The sequence below is a fragment of the Patella vulgata genome, chromosome 2 (assembly GCF_932274485.2).
Source record: "Patella vulgata chromosome 2, xgPatVulg1.2, whole genome shotgun sequence".
Classification (NCBI taxonomy): domain Eukaryota; kingdom Metazoa; phylum Mollusca; class Gastropoda; family Patellidae; genus Patella; species Patella vulgata.
This window is the reverse complement of record NC_065880.2, coordinates 47,036,614-47,056,884: the sequence shown is the minus strand read 5'-3', so window position 1 is coordinate 47,056,884 and position 20,271 is coordinate 47,036,614. Positions and strand designations below refer to the sequence as shown.

The 20,271-nt window shown below is 35.4% G+C and overlaps 1 protein-coding gene across 3 annotated transcripts in view; it reads left to right on the top strand.

Annotated features, from left to right (window-relative positions):
• LOC126812380 (neuronal acetylcholine receptor subunit beta-3) overlaps positions 1-20,271 on the top strand; it is a 134,097-nt gene that overhangs the window by 37,499 nt on the left and 76,327 nt on the right. For 2 of the 3 annotated variants that reach the window (XM_050538751.2, XM_050538752.1), the window contains exon 2: positions 14,948-15,134. In XM_050538751.2, coding sequence (XP_050394708.1) covers positions 15,074-15,134 — 61 coding nt within the window. In that variant the 5' untranslated portion in view covers positions 14,948-15,073. Of the gene's footprint in view, positions 1-14,103; positions 14,291-14,947; positions 15,135-20,271 lie in introns of those variants that run through there. The other variant, XM_050538753.2, reaches the window with a different exon arrangement.

Genomic DNA, 20,271 nt, shown 5'->3' with positions numbered 1-20,271 from the left:
AACATTTTTTTTTACATAGTAGGCCCAAACTCCTATTTATTTACAACAATTATTTGGATTAGTTAAGATTCTATAGCTGTATAAAACCTGAACATATCCCAATATGGTTTACATTGCTAAAATAAAACACAGAGAGAATCATCCTGGTAACATGTGTGAAGTGAAAAGTACCTGTGTTCCATAAAATTGTGTCTAGTTAGCCTGTCAGTAATATTTTGTTAATTTTTTTCTGCCACTTATCAGAATGAATCGCATGTAGGTACCCAAAAACATTATCGCTTAAACCAAATATTTATCGCCCGCTCAGCCAGCAACGTAACCATAATGCTTTTGCACGCGGTGTCTTGGTAGACAGCATGGCCACATGGTGTTTGTTTATATTTTTTAGGGGTTTTAAAAAATGGGTTAGGGTTAGGGTTGCGGACCCCCCAAATATATATTTCACGGCTACGCCTCTGGTGGTAAGTGTTCCTAAAGTGCATGAATACAATATCCTACTTGTGGCTAAACGGGTCGACAATTCCAGAAGAAGGGACGTAATGCAGCAACCAAAGTAACAATCCAACTTGTCTAACACGTTATCACCCTCGCGAACAACCCAATAACCAAGATAAACATCTATCATTTTAAACTATTTAAAGAGTTGTTGCCGAATTTTTAAAAAGTTTTCACCAGGTTTAGCAAAGAATATTATTATCTCGACTATTGTGCTTTATTTTAGATAACCGACCCAGGAGTGTATGTTTATGTAAAATGTCTCCTTGATCTGCCCCTCACAGAGCTGGAATAGATAAATTTAGAAATACACCTTATCCTACATCTTATTCCACTTTTATTTCAAACCAAATAACTTTAAAATGTTATCGTGTGAATACATTATCGGCTTCTGTTAATTCTTTTTTTTTGTTAAAACATTATTTATAGCTCTATAAATAATGTTACGCGAGATTCTACAGTTTCTGTAGAATATCTGTTATTTAAAATCTCCCGCGTGGAAAAAGCTAAAGTCTTGATTACCGTGATGTTCTCTTAAAAACCTGTATGTTGAATATTCCTCTCAAATTACAGATAATAAAAAATAAACATTGATTTTCAAACAGTAGACGAATGTACGCTGAAAAATTATTAAAATGTTTTAAAAACATTATGTAAACATAATTATGTGGAAAATGAATAAAATGTTTTAAAAACATTATGTAAACATACCTGTATATCTGAGACAATGTACCGTTATAAAGAATAATAAATTGTCTGTGTGCTAACCTTTTAATAATATGCGTAATGTGGATAACTTAATCTTTTTAGATTACGTTATGGTTCAGTTAACTTAAACGAGCTAAGTCGCTAATATTTGGGATCTAGGAATTGACACAAATGGGTCGCAACACATATAATAATGTAATTTGAATGTATATACATGTAAACTGATTTACATTCAATCGTTTCTGTTTTAACTGTAATATTCGGCGAAATACGCCAGAAGTCTCGATCGAATGGCAATCTCTAGTGTCTTGCTATTCCAGTCTACACCGATAGTATTTATTGCCCATGCTCTCCAGATAAATATATGACGTCACCGTTTGACATGACTTGTGGAATATGCCTAGCCTCGTTCCGCCAGTCCCTTGTTACAAATGACACCGAAACGCATTATGGTATACGATTCGTGTACCAATGTTAAATGTTTATTTTGTCTTAAATACTGGATATCCGAAGGCCATCTTTTCCCGGTAAGATCACAACATCAATGTTGATTTAAATTGACAAATAATTTGTGTTTTCAAGTCGAAGAATTTGCATGATATTGAGTTAGAGACTTAGCTACTTTAATTTGAATTATCTAAGCATGATGCTAAATCAAATTTGTATTTTATTAATGCAAAGATCAGCATCTTCTCTCCGTATTAAATAATTTCCTTTTTTACTACACCGATCCTACTGAAAAGAGGCGAGTCCCGATAACTGAATTGGTGTTCTTTAATATAAAAATAATTATAAACACTATCATGAGTTATACAGTGTTTGTTTCTTGAAGAGTTACAACTATCTAAGAACATTCTTGGGTTACATATTCAAAGTTTTCTTAAACATTGATCATTATGGTATTTCGAACGTCCTGGGTAAGTATTTTGCTTCTGTGTTTATAATATAAATTGAATTCATCTTGACGTTTCAGAACCTCCTGATTTAATATCAAATAATTTAAACTTTTGTGGCCCAGGCGTAGATTTATTCTTTATTTTAATTGCTCATTAGCAGAGAAGATTGGGAGAAACGTATTGTGTATTCTACTCCACGACCTTTTAATGGTGTGTTAACTAGTAGGATATTCTGAGATTTCAACTTTGCCAAAAATCGTAAAATTCTTTAAGTGCTTATTTATTAACAAATAATTGGCAAAAACTTTTAAAGAGATTTACTCGCTGTTTAAGTGTTTATTGTTTATGACTAATTTTCGAATAAAAAAAATGTATGGTGTATTTAGGATTGGTTTCCTCAATGTGTTTTTTTACTGCTACTTTTATTACCTTCAAAGCTAATATTGAGAATCTTCTTGTTGTTGACTTCTCTGACTATACGTTTAATCTTATATAGTACACTTTACTATTTTTATACGCCCATATTTTCATGTGGACTTATATTGTCATCGCCCCTGTCCGTCCGTCTGGACGTCCGTCCACAATTGTTTGTGGCCACTCTACAGGTCACAATTTTTATCCGATTTGAACGAAACTTGAAATATAGGTTTATCTCCCTAAGATCTCGATTCCTTTCGATAGTGGCGTGTATCGGACCGTAACTTCATGGATTATGGCCCCTGATTGTACGAAAAATCGTCCTTTTTTTATCTTGTGGACCCTATAGAGGTCACCATTTTTATCTGATTTTGTTGAAACTTGAAATGCATGTTTATAACCCACAGATCTTGGTTGGTTTCGATATTTGTGCATATCGGATAGTAACTTCCTGAATTATGACCCTTGATTGTACGAAAAATCGCGTTTTTGGCTTGTGGTCCCTCTAGAGGTCACAATTATTATCTGATTTAAAAAAAAAACTGTTCAAATATATTACCGTTACACCGTAATGTTGATTGAGTTCGAATATTGTGAAAATCGGACGAAAACTGCCAGACAAAATGGCCGACCCTCTACTCAATTAGTGTAAACATCTGGTATATCAAGGTTGTGGACCCTCTAGAGGTCACAATTTTGATTCGATTTGGATGAAACCTGAAATGCATATTTATAACCCAAAGATCTTGGTTGGTTTCGATATTTGTGCATATCGGATCGTAAGTTCCTGAATTATGGCCCCTGATTGTACACACAATTGTGTTAGCTTGTGGTCCCTCTAGACGTCACAATTATTATCTGATTTACAAAAACGTTCGAATACATCACCGTTACACCGTAATGTTGGTTGAGTTTGAATTTCGTGATAATCCGACCAAAACTGTCAAACAAAATGGGCGTCCCTCGTATGCGAAAAGTGTAAACATTTGGTATATCAAGGTTGTGGACCCTCTAGAGGTCACAATTTTGATCCGATTTTGATGAAACTTGAAATTCATGTTTATAACCCACAGATCTTGGTTCCTTCGGATCGTAACTTCCTGAATTATGGCCCTTGATTTTACGAAAAACCGCGTTTTGGGTTCGTGGTCCCTTTAGAGGTCACAATTTTTATCCGATTTAAACAAACGTGTTAGTATAACACTGTTACACCTTAATGATGGTTGAGTTTGAAATTCGTGGAAATCGGACCAAAACTGCCAGACAAAATGGCCACCTCTTGTACGAAAATAGTGTAAATAATATTATATGGTATATCAAGGTTGTGGACCCTCTAGAAGTCACAATTTTGATCCGATTTTGATGAAACTTGAAATATATCTTTATAACCCAAAGATCTTGGTTCCTTCCGATATCGGATTGTAACTTCCTGAATTATGGCCCTTGATTGTTCGAAAAATCGCTTTTTGTTAAGATTGTTCTCTATCCATCTCTTGTAAAATGTGGGCGTATCCTGAATGGCAGCCGCTGGTTTAACAATACATTAATTTTGTTGCGGCTATTTTCCCCGTAATGTATGACCTGTTTAGCCGTTGTGACGGGCGACGAGCATATACCTAATGTCAAGGTACGTATATAAGGGGGAGGGGGGGGGGGCGAATGTTTCCCACAGTAAGATATCACTTCGGTGGAAACGGACATTAAATAAAGCTATTTCACAAACACACACATAGTAAGTTTCCGTAGCTACCATAGTTTGATTCATTAAGAATTAGTTGTGGTACTTATTGCACTGTTACTTATTTGTATACCTGTTTTTTTTCCTCGTTTCTATTTGTATTTGCTGTGCAGACATTTTGTTACTTTTACTGTTAGGCAGTGATCACAGTTTGATAGAGAACATTTTGTTTTGTATACACAAAGCAATTTTCATGATGGAATAAATGAAACCAAATGACCAATAATTTTTCCTATAGCCTACTGTACATTATTTTATTCCTATATATATGCGGCGAGTTTAATATAATTATTCCATAATTTTTGAAACCCTAACCATGGCTTGAAGTATTATAGCGATGCCATTATTTTTGCAAATGAATATTTGTTACCTCAGAATCGGCCAGTTTTAAACATCAGCACTGTAATTGGAAAACAAAAAATCAGTTCAATAACGAGAGTTGCATTTGTTAGCCAGTACTGTTTTTGGATTCAAAGCAAAAACTAAAGGTTATTATGTTTCTATCAGCATGATGCCCAGAGGGAAATGTTGAATACATTGAGTTAAACGATGTACCTTGCATCTTCAGTGAATAATCATCCTTAATGATGCCTGACTGTAAATTTTGGGTTTGAGATAAGAAAAATCACGAAGTAAAATCTTGATAAAAATATATTTGTTTTACCATTGATATTAAAAATAGACAAACCAGCCATAAATAGTAGCAGTCTTACTTCATGTCTCTTGGCTTTTTGTTTTTGAAAAAGGTCAATGCAACCCCAAACAAAAAGACTGAATCGAATGAAATATGAGGTGAAATACTCAACTAGGTAAAGTCTGTATTTGATCGCTGGACCGGGTTTTAGTCATCAATCACAAAGGGAACGATTTTTGCATCTCCAGTAGGTCGTTAAACGAATTTCGTTACATAACACTTCCTCGTTTCTGTTGTGATCAGTTCAAATAATTATATTCTTTTATCGTCATTTGAAAGAGTTTTAATCACTTACAAACATACAATATTATGACAGACGAATCTCCCAAAAGAATATCTGTCCAAACCTCAAATTGGGGGATCACGTGGCTAAGTGGGTAAGACGCTGGCTCGCTAGCCTGGAGGTCGGGTGTTCGATCCCTGCATTGGCCGAGAAAGTTCATCCAGATTTTCCGGCGTTGTTTCCCCCCTTGTCAGTGATGCAGGGTGGAGGGCCTGACAAGGACAGCTATCTAGTCGTTCGGATGGGACGAAAAACTGAGGTCCCGTGTACACATTGGCGTGCACGTAAAAGATCCCTTGGCAGTTGGAATTCGATATAAGATTAGACCGTAGCGCCGCTGCCCGGGCAAAATTTCCCTCATAGCACACTGTATGGCGTATGCCCGTCTTCATTAGCCCAGGTTATGAGCAGAACAGTAGGACGTTAAACCCCATTTCATTTCATTTCATTTCCAAACCTCAAATTCAGAATTCGGCTGCACGTCTACTTACTGGAATTTGGAAAATGGCACATTTAAAATACTCTTGTTGACCTATACAAAGCCATTAAGAATTAGCCCGTCGTTTTCAGAGGTAGCAAACTGCAAATATCGTCACTAGGATTCTTTCTATCAGAAACCATCACCAAACCTTGTTCCCCGAGAAATGATCACGGATCTGGGGGTTGTGACCCGACTATAAATAACACTGCTCTATCCTACATTAAAAATGTCATCTTCACATGCATTCCAGCAAAATGTCTACGGTCTTCTTCAAAACAACTCTTAATAGTACCATCGACAGGTATAGAATGGCCAGACTTCCTTCCAGTACTCTGCAGCTCATTTGTGGAATTCACTACCACTGCATATAAAAGAATCAAAGCCCGTCTACATTTTCAAAACTAGACTGGAAACTAACCTGTATATACAACACTATGGTTGAAATGAAACCAAAATGTATGACTTTGCAAGTGCGCTATTCAAATTTGGATGTTATGTTATGTTATGTTATGTTTTTCCAGTATTTTTAAAGATATCAAGAATTGAATGGTTGTCAACATTTATTATCTTCTGCAGACGATATGACCAAAACATGTCAGCTCACCTATAATCTGGGCCAAAATATTTTGACGAGCCTCTTTTTAATCTAATTGAATCCAAGTCGGGAAATTATTTATCGGATTATGACCCTTATTGCTGCTCATGGTTTGACGTCGTGTGATGTGTTTCGCACTCTTTACTATTAGAAAGAATAATCATACCCTATCTCATACACAATACCCGCCACTATAATCGTAACAGAGCGATAGTCTAGACAAGGATTTCAGTATGCCCCACATTTGTATATATAGTAGCAATGGCTTGATTTGGGCTAATAACATTAAAAGTGTGGTGAATAAAGCTTTTGTGCTATACAAATCAAATGGAGAATCGTACTTTTATAATACCTAAATTCCCTTCCTGCAGAGTTACTATGAATAAAGAGATACTCTCCCGTGGTATTATTATAATTTAATATTTTAATAGTTGATAATAATTCAAAACGTTTTATGCCGCTAAAGAATTGTAACAATATATTCTGTGGACTTATTTGTTATAAAATGTATTCTTAGGATTAGAAGCACGACAAAACAAATTACTTATTCTTTTATTCCACAACACGAAATGGGAGGATAACATTTTAATTATGGCCATTTCGTTCGCTACAAAGGTAAATTACTTAATTCATGAATTCATTGTTTCAAATTCAAACTGTTTGAAACAGTTACTTTGTTTCATAATTATTCTTTTCTTCTCGCACACGCGAGGAATTATTGAAAAAACAAAACAAAACCATATATTAGTCCCGAAATGACCTAATTTGTAATACTGAGTGGACGTTAAACTCATTCCCCCCCCCTCTCTCTCTCTCTCTTCTACACTACTTATACCAAAACAGATTTTGAAAATACCAAACCCTATAATTATTGTATTATCCATCTTACATATTCATATTGGCTAGATATATTTAACATCAGCTGCCACACAATAAAACATGTATCAAACTTGTTTCTGAGAACAGCTTTACATCAGATAGATATTAGATTAGTCGGATCCTGTTTTGTTCTATAGAATTGATGTGTTTAGATATTGTAAAGAAATCATTTTTCTTGTATAGATGTGTGAAACAGAGATAATGATTTCAATTTAATTGATATTAAATGAGAAATGTATATGCTGAGACTATAGATATAGCTTTAACAGCCCTAGATACCATAAAGTATAGGTGCCAATGACTAGGATAACGGAACAAATACTTGTACTCAAGTCCGAAATATATCAGACGTGTTTTTGTATGATTGATTGCTTTTGTTCAATTGTAAAAACAGAATAGTTCTTTGTTAAAATATCTCCGAGTTAGAGTCTCAGACATGATTTTCGCATGTGAATCAATCTGTCTGTATATATAATCACCAAGGTAATGCATAAGTGTGCTTATCCTTATTCTCAGGGGTTATTATTTCGCATATCGCCTTGGGAACGAAATAATCAAGGCCGCGATTAAGAAATATATTAAAGAGGCATTATGTGAGAGTTAAATCTGCCTATTGCAGGTCTTTTTCTAGTTTTAAATGTTATATAAATTATTATTTAGACATTTATTCACATGGCAAGCCGGTATTGAGTAAATTAGACAATGTCCACCAGTTCTATGTTAAACGATAAATGGTGGCACTCAAATAGTACGTGCAGGAGGACCGCACTACACGTAAAACAAAAATCTACAAGATAAACCTGCGGACAAGACAGAAAATAGACATTGCACCAAAAAAAGAAATATCAAATCAAGTGAATGGATCCGGGGCCAACCGTAAGCGTCCACGGCGCTGTACAGTCCCTGGCCTGTTATGGTACAGGCTTCACTAAAAATGATTTACAAAAAAGACGTAACAGAAATAATGCGACCAATCCTGACAGTGGTCGTCTCTTAAATGGCGATAGTCTGTCAGTTGACGTCAGGTGTTAGAACGTCAAACAATTTAAACAATAAGGGCGATAATCCGGATAGAATCTCGGAAAACACTTAAATAATAAGTGTGGTGAGCAAAACAGGAGCAAAGCCCGACAACGAGAACATTCTGGAGTACGAAGGGCTAGAACTCTACTCTAATAGCGGACCGCACTACACACAAAACAAAAATCTACAAGATAAACCTACGGACAAGACAGAAAATAGACATTGCAAAAAAGAAACAAATATCAAATCAAGTGACGAATGATTTAAATATTGAAATTTATCGTGACATTGGTACTTGACTTTCGAGAATATGAACTGACAATCGGCGGACAAAATTTATGCATTGTTTTGTTCAAACTCCAAACATACTTCACTTAACTCAGAATAAAGTATAATTTGACTCACATTTTCAATAATATATTCATTATTTATTATCTATTCTTGAACTATTATAGCAAAAACAGTCAGTTCTTTATTAATGTTACATAATACATCTTTAAGACTTTTATTTCAACTGGAAATTACCAGCATTGTATTCCAATTAATATACTTTTAAGACAAGGTTTCTAGCGAAACAAACGCTAACTGTTGTACAACTATTACTAACGTTTGTTTATGGATGGGTGGAAGGCATATCGGGACTAAACTATTACTATTAATCCAAAGTAAACCAAAAAACGCTATTAGCTATGGTATCAGGTGTTCTAGAAAGAGTTAACAACAGACATGCCCCCAGTCACTACATACAGTCAAATGATGTAAAAGTTTTCGATATTCAGTATCGATACACCCTCTTATTGTATACCATACTAAGTCTTATTCTTTGAAGTACCTGGAATACAAATACTGTACCGTACCTTATAAAGGCAATGGAGTCATCAAAGGCAAAGATTCCACAAACAGTGGATTTTCTAAACGGAAAACTATCAATACTCTCTATAGACATATTTCGCGGTGAATCCCCGAATATGCCTTATCGTATTTATGATTGCCGTGCGATGTGAATTACATAAACCTTTAATAATCAATGACCATCATGTTATCGCTTAAATTAAATCGATGATGATAAAAGAGCTATCAAAAATGACAGTTTGTAAGATGAAATGCGATCGTCGACTTGTGTATTAAGAATATGGGGACACACGTAGATGACCAAAATAACTATTCACATTATTTCTAACATGCACGAAGAATCTATTCTAAATTGCTATTCTGAAGTTGAATTTACGTTTGATTAGCTACTCATATCTGTCGTATTCCCTCCTTATATCTGAAAGATTGTTCACTTGGAAGACGATGAGAGTATTATTACAGAAAAACATGTTTTCATTTAAGATATTAACAATTAATCAATTATGCCCCGTTGCCCCTTAAAATGACCTATAATATTGTTCTGCATTCGATCATATTCATCGTTATCATAATGTAAACGTATATTGTCACCTTCGTCTGTCGATAATTTCTTTTCAAACCTCTATAATTCAGAGTTTTACAGATTTATTTAAAACTCTCACGAATTTTCAGAACGTAAATCGCGGAGTTATCCTCCCGTTCACGTTCAAATAATAATATATGTAATCTTATGAACGCAATTTACTTCATACGTTTGAGTCATAAAAACATTTAAAACACGATAACAAACGAACTAAAAACAACTGTGGGATTTATAGAGATGATCCACCTAAGTATTAGAAGATCGATAATGATGATAGCTACGTATAATTACAGAGTACTTTTCTGACGACATTAATACCGCCAGACCTTTCAATGTGGCGTTCTTCATCTGATAAATGGCTAAGTTTTGAGTGAATCTGTCAAATATCGTCATGCTACGCTTCGAGATAATGTTGATCGTGAATCCTCTTTCAGGGGTACTTAACAAGGACGGGGACGCCATTAACCCTTTCTTTAACTATGCGTGGTATTAAAACGGGGGACTAATTTGATTGAAGAATTTAGTTCTCACATCTAACAGCAAATTAATTGTTAGTTATAAAATGGGGACTAATTTTGCTAAACAAAATCGTTCTCAGACATCAAATTTACGTTGACGAAGCATATCCTTGTTGTCTGTCTACATGATTATTAATAAACACAAATTAACGAAACAAACTGAACATAAAACGATCGAGCTGACTCCTTTCGCATGACTAAAAGCAAAGTAATTGTGGTTAATATTTGAAATCGGTGCAAGGAGTGGTTGAGCGAAAGCACTACTACATGATAACCAAATTGAATAATTAAAATGTAGAAACAACCGTTCTTCCTTAACATTAAATCTATGTTCAATATTTAATTATTCTTATGTCAAGACATAAACGCATTCTGTTATACAACCTTTCAAATCTTCTGATGCTCTTTCGTGACGATTTAATTACTGGGCGACGTAGGGGACCAGTGTTTTATGTGGACGTATCAATATTATCAGTCACAATCTAATTAATAGCTGCACGAAGAGAGGTGCGGAAAACCTATTAGCGGTATCACGACGCTGTCTAGAAATCAGGGAACACACTCTCTGTCTATCAAAGTGGACCATATGTTTTGGAACCCAAGGCTCTTCGCTCTGTACGTGTATAGAGCAAATATACCAAGAGAATGATTTGGATTAATCTACATTAATGGAATTTCATTAATAAGATATCCCTCTGATGAACCTTACTGGAGATTAAAGAATGTTGTTGTCATCTCACTTATTAGACGTATATTTTTAACGTTCTGTATCAGTAAAGCCTGGTCACATTGAAGCAAGATATAGTTCGTCATGTGGGGGCTGGGTAGCCGAATAGACTAACGCGTGCGCTTTAGGTCTGTCATTGAGTCAAGTGGCTCTGAACGGGTAACGAAACCCTTAGCAGATGTCAGTACATTCAAAAAAGTTCCATAACAATTAAGAAACAAACAGATTGTAAAAATATTAACATGCCCATAATCAACCATCTGGGCCATGGGATGGCTCAGATTTTAAGTAGATTAGAACATCGCGACCATTTTAACGATAAAATAAATAATCAACTTAAGCCTAGCTTATGTCGCCTACTACACGATAAAACTAACGGCGACTAATATCAACTGAGAGCTTATGTCGCTACGACTGAATTTATCCACGACTGGACGCAACCCCGAGCAATCAGTTGATCATAGTCGTAAGCGCGCTCACGTCGCCTGGCGCCAGTTGCAGAATCGGAGCCACAACTGATCACATGACTGACACGTGATAACCTTCGAAATGGCCCCATTCCACTTGTCCGCCATGTTTGTTACCGATCCCTGGGTACCACGTGACTAAATAATCGAAACGTATTGGCAACCAGTCGTAAGAGCGCTTTGCCAGTTTTGACGCGTCGTAGGACTACATAAGCAAGGCTTTAGTCTCGATTGCTAAGTACTGTTTGCTACGATAATACACAATATATATGGTATATTTTGTCAAAACTTCATGAACTCATAACTTCCCACAGAATAAAGTAATTTGAGTGAACTTTTCACTTTATTTATTTATTTTTCATTATATATTTGTGAACTATTATAGCAGGAATACCGAGCTCTCTATCTAATTCTTACAGATGCATATTTAAACTATGCAGGGAAAGAACGATGTCATCCCTTTACACACGATGCTGCCCTTTGCGTCAAATTTTATAAATTTCGTTTTGAAATACAAACCCCATTACTGTTGATCCGTTTTAGTTTCTAGTATATACTTCCATTACCTACAAAGTAATATTTTTAATTTTCTCCTTTATTTCCATATCCCCCCTCCCACCACCGAAATAGATTCGAATCAGATTTCACAAACTTTTTCTAAAGAACTATACGGTCAATGGTCTAAATAGTCGTACGAAACCTTTGCAGGCGATTAACCATTTCAGCCCATGGGTTTGTTCATCATTACCAATTACATAACCAAAAGTTTAAAAACCAAACTATTTCTCAATAGTTCCATTGCGTTTCGCGTTATAGCAGCACTCGATAAAGCATTCAATTTTTCATTCACTTATCTCACCCCGGCGAAATTTTTCGTGCACCACTGATAACCATTTTTTTACGAAATTTTTCTTAAGTAAACCTATGTCTATGCCCAGTAGTACTTCGAAGGAAACTTAAAATATTAAAATGCGTAACAATATCGGTACATGAAATAGAATATATCAATGCTTTGGTACATTCTTTAAAATCATTGAAGCATATGGAATAATTATTGTTTTGCTGTTGTGTAGGGATAGTGATGGCGTGCTTATCTTATGTGGTTGTTTTCTATATTTATATATGTATTGAACCAATTAACCATCTTAAGTTGATCATACTTCGAGAATATTTAAAACTGGGTTAGTTATTGCGTGTACCGAATCTCCTAGCATCGATTCAATTGGACTTGCTATAACGTCTGCTTCCACAATAATGATAAGGGTTATCGAATGAGACAGAGGGGTTCAAGTTAAATGAACACCCGAGCTCTTGCAAAGCCTCTAGAGCATCCACAGGCAACTATTCTGTCTAAATTTAAAGTCAATTGGATATTGACTTTAGCCTCTAGAGCGTCCTCAAGCAATAATTGTGGATGCCGGGGAGACGGGAGGACGGACAGACAAACAGAGAGGCGGGCAGAACGGGGCAACTACCATATACGTCTGTGTATAAATATAAATTTAATCGGATATTGACTTTAGTCTCTAGAGCATCCACAGGCAACTGTGGACGCCGTACGGACAGATGGACAGGCGGGGGCGACGACAATATACGACTGTGTATCAATTTAAAGTCAGTAGGATATTAACTTTACTTTAGCTACGCGGTCTCGGTGCAGCAATTGTGAATGCCGTATGGACGGATGGGCAGTCGGGACGACGACAACATACGTCTGTGTATAAATTTATTGTCAATCGGATATTAACTTTACTTCAGCTACGAGACCGCGTAGCTGAAGTAAAGTTAATATCCTATTGACTTTAAATTGATACACAGTCGTATATTGTCGTCGCCCCCGCCTGTCCATCTGTCCGTGCGGCGTCCACAGTTGCTACATTAACTGGAATACGATTTACAGTCATGATTTAACAGCCACAGAATAAACTAACCATATAAGGATGCGGAAAAAATAGCATGTGGGAATGGTATAGTAGTTAGAATAGACATCCAAAAAACAAATTAAAATTTTGTGTTTTTGTGTATTTGTTCCTTACTATTGGATCAGTTTTTGTAATCACATGGAAAGTCTTCTACGTGTATTTTTATATTAAAAAATACCAACTCAAGTCGATAATATAAAAGCGAACGAGGCTTTATCGATTGTTTTTTTTTTTTGTTTTTACTTTATCGACGAATGTTGATATTATTTGATAATAAAAAAAAGACGAGTAAATGATTTTCTTTTTCACCCAACCCTTTTCATCCTTTTGAATTGACCAATCAAATTAAGTAAAGCTATATCTCTTAGGAGATATCGCCCAGTAGAATGTTATTTGGGTGATTAATGTATTTATCTTTTGTATTAAAATACATTGTTTCTTGTTATTTCTAATACAGTGCACGCATGAAAATGCATGGTCTATTTTCCATAATCATTGGGTTAGTATGTTGGGGTGTTCCACTCGGCAAACCTCAGCAGATTCCACTACCCTATAACATCTAGCCTCGGCTGTATGACGAAGTCCGCCATTGGAACTACTTTCAAGTTCCTGGACACCTACGGCGTTGCCCATGACGACGCCTTTGAAGAATGTTTTATCATACAAATATTTCTGAAGCAGTTTATCCGATTTTCTTCAAACAAGTACAACTTTTCACAGAAAATTCTACACCCGCTTCGAACGACGCAATTTTGATAACTTCTTTTTAAAAGCGACACGTTTTCCTTATAAATGAACCGTTGCCGCATCGCAATTGTATAGGCGTAGGTACATATCACTTACCGTCATACAGTCAAGGCTAGATGTAGATTAACGGAATCTGCCGAGGTTTGCCGAGTGGGGGGTGTTCAACACCTATTTTTTCTCAAATGATCACCTGTGCCCGCGCTAAAAACACATAACAGATTGATCAGTAACTTGAAGATTCGAGTCACAACAAGGGGCCCAGTGTGTAAGTGTTTAAATCATCTGCAGGGGATATCGGTTATTGGGAATTTATCGATTCATCACATCTTTCTAAATACTGAACGTAACGGATCCATTTTGGGACGGGGATCCGTTTTAGACATTTAACTTTCATTGACAATATTATAGTTTGCAAGGAATTCAAAATTCCTTAATTGGCGGTCAATGGTTTTAAGTGGGTTTATCCGGCCCTGACTGAACCATTATTTTTTGTGAATGGAAAACTGTTTTTGGTGGGTGTTAATAATTATTCATATTTTGACTGTTGATTTCCTCTTTAAAAGTAAAGTGTTTGAACATGTCACAGCAGTCTCGTGGATCTTGCGTGAATAATTATGTATGTGTGGACTACTTAACTAACCATCCTTGAAAGCAACAGTAAAGACTTGAAAATGTCAATGAAACACAAGTCGGTAGTCTGGTACTCGACCTGTAATATTTATAATTCATAGATTTCTATAGCTACCTAGTGTTTTAATAATCACACTAATTCCAATCGACATGTAAACAATGATAACAAGCTGGGGGAAGAGAGGCTGTGATGCCGACCGAAAGCACGTGTGGAAACAACTACTCGTATAGTCTAAGAAAATTATCGCAGTGTCTTGATATGAAAACCAACCACCACTGTTTTACTTTACAGGCACTGCTGACTGGTAATCAACTTAAGTCTTGATTGATATCTCGTCTAATATAAAAAGTTCAACTTGTTTGGGGTTATAGGCGTACCAGAGTTTGTTCTCAGTCGTCGCAGTTGTTCGTTAGTTTAATGTTAAAGCTAATCATGTGCTGTGGACTATTATCCAGTGTTCTGCTTGTACTTACTGTTGGTAAGTAAACATTTTATATTCAATATTTTCACCATTTTATAATTAATATTTTCGCCATTTTATAATCAATATTTTCACCATTTTAAATATTTTTGATTTATTAACAATAGTGTTTATTTTTTCTTTGTGCGCAGTAGTTGGAAAACGCATTGATCCTGTTATGATAGATCATATGATTTTATTTGTAATGTTCTTTAAAGTTGTTAGGTTATTAGCTTAATGATTTTATTTGTTATGTTTTTAAGGTTGTTAGGTTATTAGCATAACAATGATTTTATTTGTTATGTTCTTAAAGTTGTTAGGTTATTAGCTTAATAATGATTTTATTAGTAATGAACTTAACAATTAGCTTAACATTTAAATATTGCATTTCATCAGAACACATATATACATCGTTACATACAAACAATATGTATTAAATACAAACAAACACACAAAAGAAGTGGGATTGGGGTAAATAAGTTAAATAAATAACACAACCACCAGAAGATTTTACCATGTCATTATATTATTAACAAATTGTCTCAAGGAAAACATTAAATTTATGTCTTCTACTCTACTTTGGAATTAAACAGTAATTTGTGGATACATTTTATATTTGCCAAGAGTCGATAATAAGTTGAAATTAAGATCTTTGATTGTTGGGTGATTATATCGATTGTGAAGTAATTAGGGTTAATAGCTGTTTTCATTAAGTTATTCTTTTGTCAAGAGTTCACATATTTTGACCCTTTATCTCTTTTAAATGTTCAATGTATTTCTATATTGAATTAAGCGTATAAGTCCAGCCGTTGTCTATTTCTATATTGAATCAAATCCAGGGCTATAAGAAAAATTCCATAGTAGATGAACTGTAGACATATACCTTATGATATATCCCCTTGTCTTATGCCATAATCTCTATTAAATCTATAACAGTCAGTATGGCCTGCTGGTTTTTATCTACCAGAGAAAGTTATAAAATTCACCTAACAACAGAACACAACTTAATTGAGATTTGAAAAGATAATTTCTTTCCAAAATATTTGGAGGGATATGTATAGGATATTAACCTACCCGAGGTTGATATGGCAGAGAACGCGCGGGCGAAGCCCAAGCGTTCTCTACCATATCAATCCGAGGGAGAGTAGGTTTATATCCGACATATACAACGCCATTTCACCCTTAAATTTAATGGGCTCTTCCATTAAAAGGCAACAACGATTGGATAATTGCTCGATAGTTTCCGCCAAATAGCGAAAATTACCGAAGTAATCACGTGCAATTACGTGCATGTTTTTGTTTATACGTCGCCATTTTGGACTATTGAATTGAAAGCAAAAACAAAATGGATAGTGAAATGGGGTTTAACGTCCTACTGTTCTGCTCCGAACTGGGCTAATGAAGACGGCATACGCCATACAGTGTGCTATGAGGGAAATTTTGCCCGGACAGCGACACTACGGCCTACTCTTATATCGAATTCCAACTGTCAAGGGATCTTTTACGTGCACGCCAATGTGTACACGGGACCTCGGTTTTTCGTCCCATCCAAAATGGATAGTAATACGAAGTCAGACGAATAATCAATCCTTTTTAGCCAACAAATTGACGATGGAATAGATGTGAATGCAAATATCGACGAGGATCTATCCAAAGCCTGCAGAAAATTTGGATCAAAAGGCATTCTTTTCCAAGAATTCTGACAGTAAACCATGATTGAAGGTTTTCGGTATGTTCAGAGAAGGATTTGACCGACTGTTTTAAGTGGACTGTACCCAAAAATACTTTACAAAGGAACTCTTGGGCGATAAATACTTTCAAGTCTTGTAGTGTGTGGAGAAATAATCGCAATGTGGACGAAAAGAAAATTCTGAAAGATGTCTTAGACATGGATAACCGATCTAAATACATGTATGTCGATAAGTACGCCGTCTATTTCGGTCCTGAATGTTAGAAACTGTACCATAACAAATTTTAATTGTCAAAAGAATAAAAAAATATTTCTGTGTTTTTTTTGTATTATTTCGATCATCTACGTCATCAGCGGTTGATATGAGCCGAATATGTTGACCTGAGATGACGTCATTAGCGGATGATATGAAATATCAACCTGTCATGTCATCAGCGGTTGATATGAACGAATATATCAACCTATGATGATGTCATGACAGGTTGTTATGAGATATAACTGCTATGGACATCAAAGTAAAAACTACCGCCAGTTGTATATAGATACATAAATAGTAGTACGTTATGGTTGCTTTAAGATAGTGCCCCTCAAAATATTGCGTTGACACGATAAATCTAAATCATTGAATTAAAGATACATTATGGGAGATAAGATAAAAAGATGGCAGTTCTCGCTATAATAGTTAAAAACTAGATAGTGTAAAGGTAATTTGCTGAAAATTTCAGTCAAATTGATCCACTATGAGCCGAGAAAGAAGCGGGTGAAATTTTTGCATAGTCTCGGCCATCATTACTAAAATCATTAATATAAACAGCATAGTCTCGATTATCCACTTTTTCTGATTTAATTATCAACGGCCGTTAGCGGCATATAGGAATCTAATCCAGCTAACATCGAAGGCTAGCCTTGACATCGAGAGTTTATTATGGTCTGGATAAGTTAATTAATATAATGTCTAATTGATAATTTAGATAACATTTCAGGCCTAAAGAAAGACTTGTAATAAGCAGATTTTGCTCTTGCATAATGCATGTTTAATTGACTCTATCCCCATTCCAATGGAAGACTGCAATTCGCCATGTTCAAGTTGATAAGGCGCATGTTAAGAAAATTCAGATTCACCATCCTTAAATTAATATGCGATGCTTCATCAAAGTGATGCTTTGATCTTAAACTAGAACTAATTTGGTAAATACGAAAGAGAAGCAAACAAGACATACGTTGGGTGTTTAAGGAAGTATTTTGATTTATCTGATATTTTTAAAAAAAAATAAATTAACTTTTTATGATATGGCAAATACCTACCCCTCCAAATATAAAATAGCATACATGTACATTGATATTGTTGTGGGGAACCAGTGACGGGCTTGTCCACATGCATATTCTAAGTACCATCTTAAGCTACTGTTTTCATTTCACTCGTAGTTTGTTGAACTTCACTGAAGTTTCAAAATTAAAAATACATCACACGCCCCCCTCTTAGACAACCACGTGTTTGATCTTTTTTTAGATCTAATGAGCAGTCGAACGTAAATATTTTGCATTTCCTCGGAAATAACCTACACATCTTTTATAAGAGCTCGATATAGAACTGTTTTTAATATGAATTAGATAGATAGCTAATGCGGTGAGAAAAATGAGTTCCCATCCGTTGATGAAAAGGGTTAGATCATTGGTCTAGAACGTCTGTGTTATTCTAGAATCCACAAAGGTGCTATGTTATTGTTTTAAACATGCGCCTGAGAGAACTAGTCGTTTAGATATAGAAAGATCAATTACAGTCATAATAATCTTATGAAAAATAACACATATAGCATGTCTGTAGTTCCAGATCAATGGACCGATGTTTTTATATAAAAAAGAATCATTATTTTCTATTTACTTAAGATAAAGATACAACAATACACCGATTTTATTATTTTTTTCTCTTGGAAATGACTTTATAATTAGGTGACGTCTATTAACCGGGGCAATTTCTGAGAGAAAGATAACTTGTCTAGACTTTTATACATTTCTCTGAAATTGGATGAAATGGGATTTAACGTCCTACTTTTCTGCAATAATCAAGCTAATGCACACGGACAGTGTATACCTGCTATGAGATACATTTTGCTCTGACAGCGGCGCTGTGGCCTACTCTTATTTCGAAATCAATTAACTGTTAACGGTTATTTTACATGCACGCCATTGTGTACAGCGGGTCCCGGGTTTTCGTACCATCCGAAAGATTAGACACTGCACCACTGACCAGGGGTAACTACGCCTCAAATTTCCGAGGAACTTTCTCGGCCAACGCCTCGATTGTCATTAATATCGTTGTAACGATAATAAACAAAGTCTCGATTATTCATTTTTACGGTAACCGCATCAGTCACAAACTATATTTGAATCTACTAAATATATCACAGTCATCCGATGTCATCGGGAGTTGATTATGTTCTTGGTAAGTTAATTAAAGTCTAATTCATAGTTTAAATATCTTTTCAGGCAGATTTAGCTCTTGCATAATACATGTTTAAATATAGCTTTTGTGTCATTTCTCTAATATTAATTTTGTGTGTTAATAAACTGTACTTTTATTTCAATATAAAGTCATGACAACAACGGCACAGATTATGTACAGAGTCTAGACTAATCCAACTTTTAACACAATTAATATATTTCCACAAGTATAGAACGTAAAGAGACTTCATGTTGCTATACCTTCGGAGTATATTTTCACAGCACTTCCAGACTTAATATTCCAATTTTTCCACTATTTTTAACAACTTCATCGTAGTTTTACTCTATACAGAGCAAGATCGGGACACGGTGGTGCTGATGGCGGGGGGGGGGGGGAGTTAGGTGATCGCATTTTCAAACGGAGTAATACACATAACCGCGATAACTGACTTAGTTGGCGATTGTGAGCAGATAATTTATACCTTAGCAGAATGGTCATTGCACACAAAACCATAGAATTATCAATCAACACAATGACGTCTCAGATCCTGGTAGTATTCTTAGGAAACTTTAATACACCATAATTCATTTCGGCTTTTGGACTACAAACCAAGGTCATTGCTCCATATAGCTATAGTATAAACAGTAAAGTTGTCATGTACAGGGCATGGCATAGATTATCTTTATCATGAATATCAGAAATTCGCATAGTAAGTTGTACTTTTGTGTTTTATCGTTTTCTAGGTTAGGTTGCCCCTGCCATTTAATTCTATCACCATAAAATCAGTAATTAAATTACTAAGCTAATGGACGCCACTATCTTTACCGGCAAACCAAAATACAGAGATTAGATGGTGTTTTTTTTATCTGCGCTACATCAACTACTATATATATATATACATGAAGCCGATAGATTTCTTTTCAGTTATATTTTGTATGCGATATCACTTATCGTGGAAGCAGACGTCAAACAATTGGCACCTCGATATTGGTAAGGTGTTCAAACTAAATCTCACCACTGAT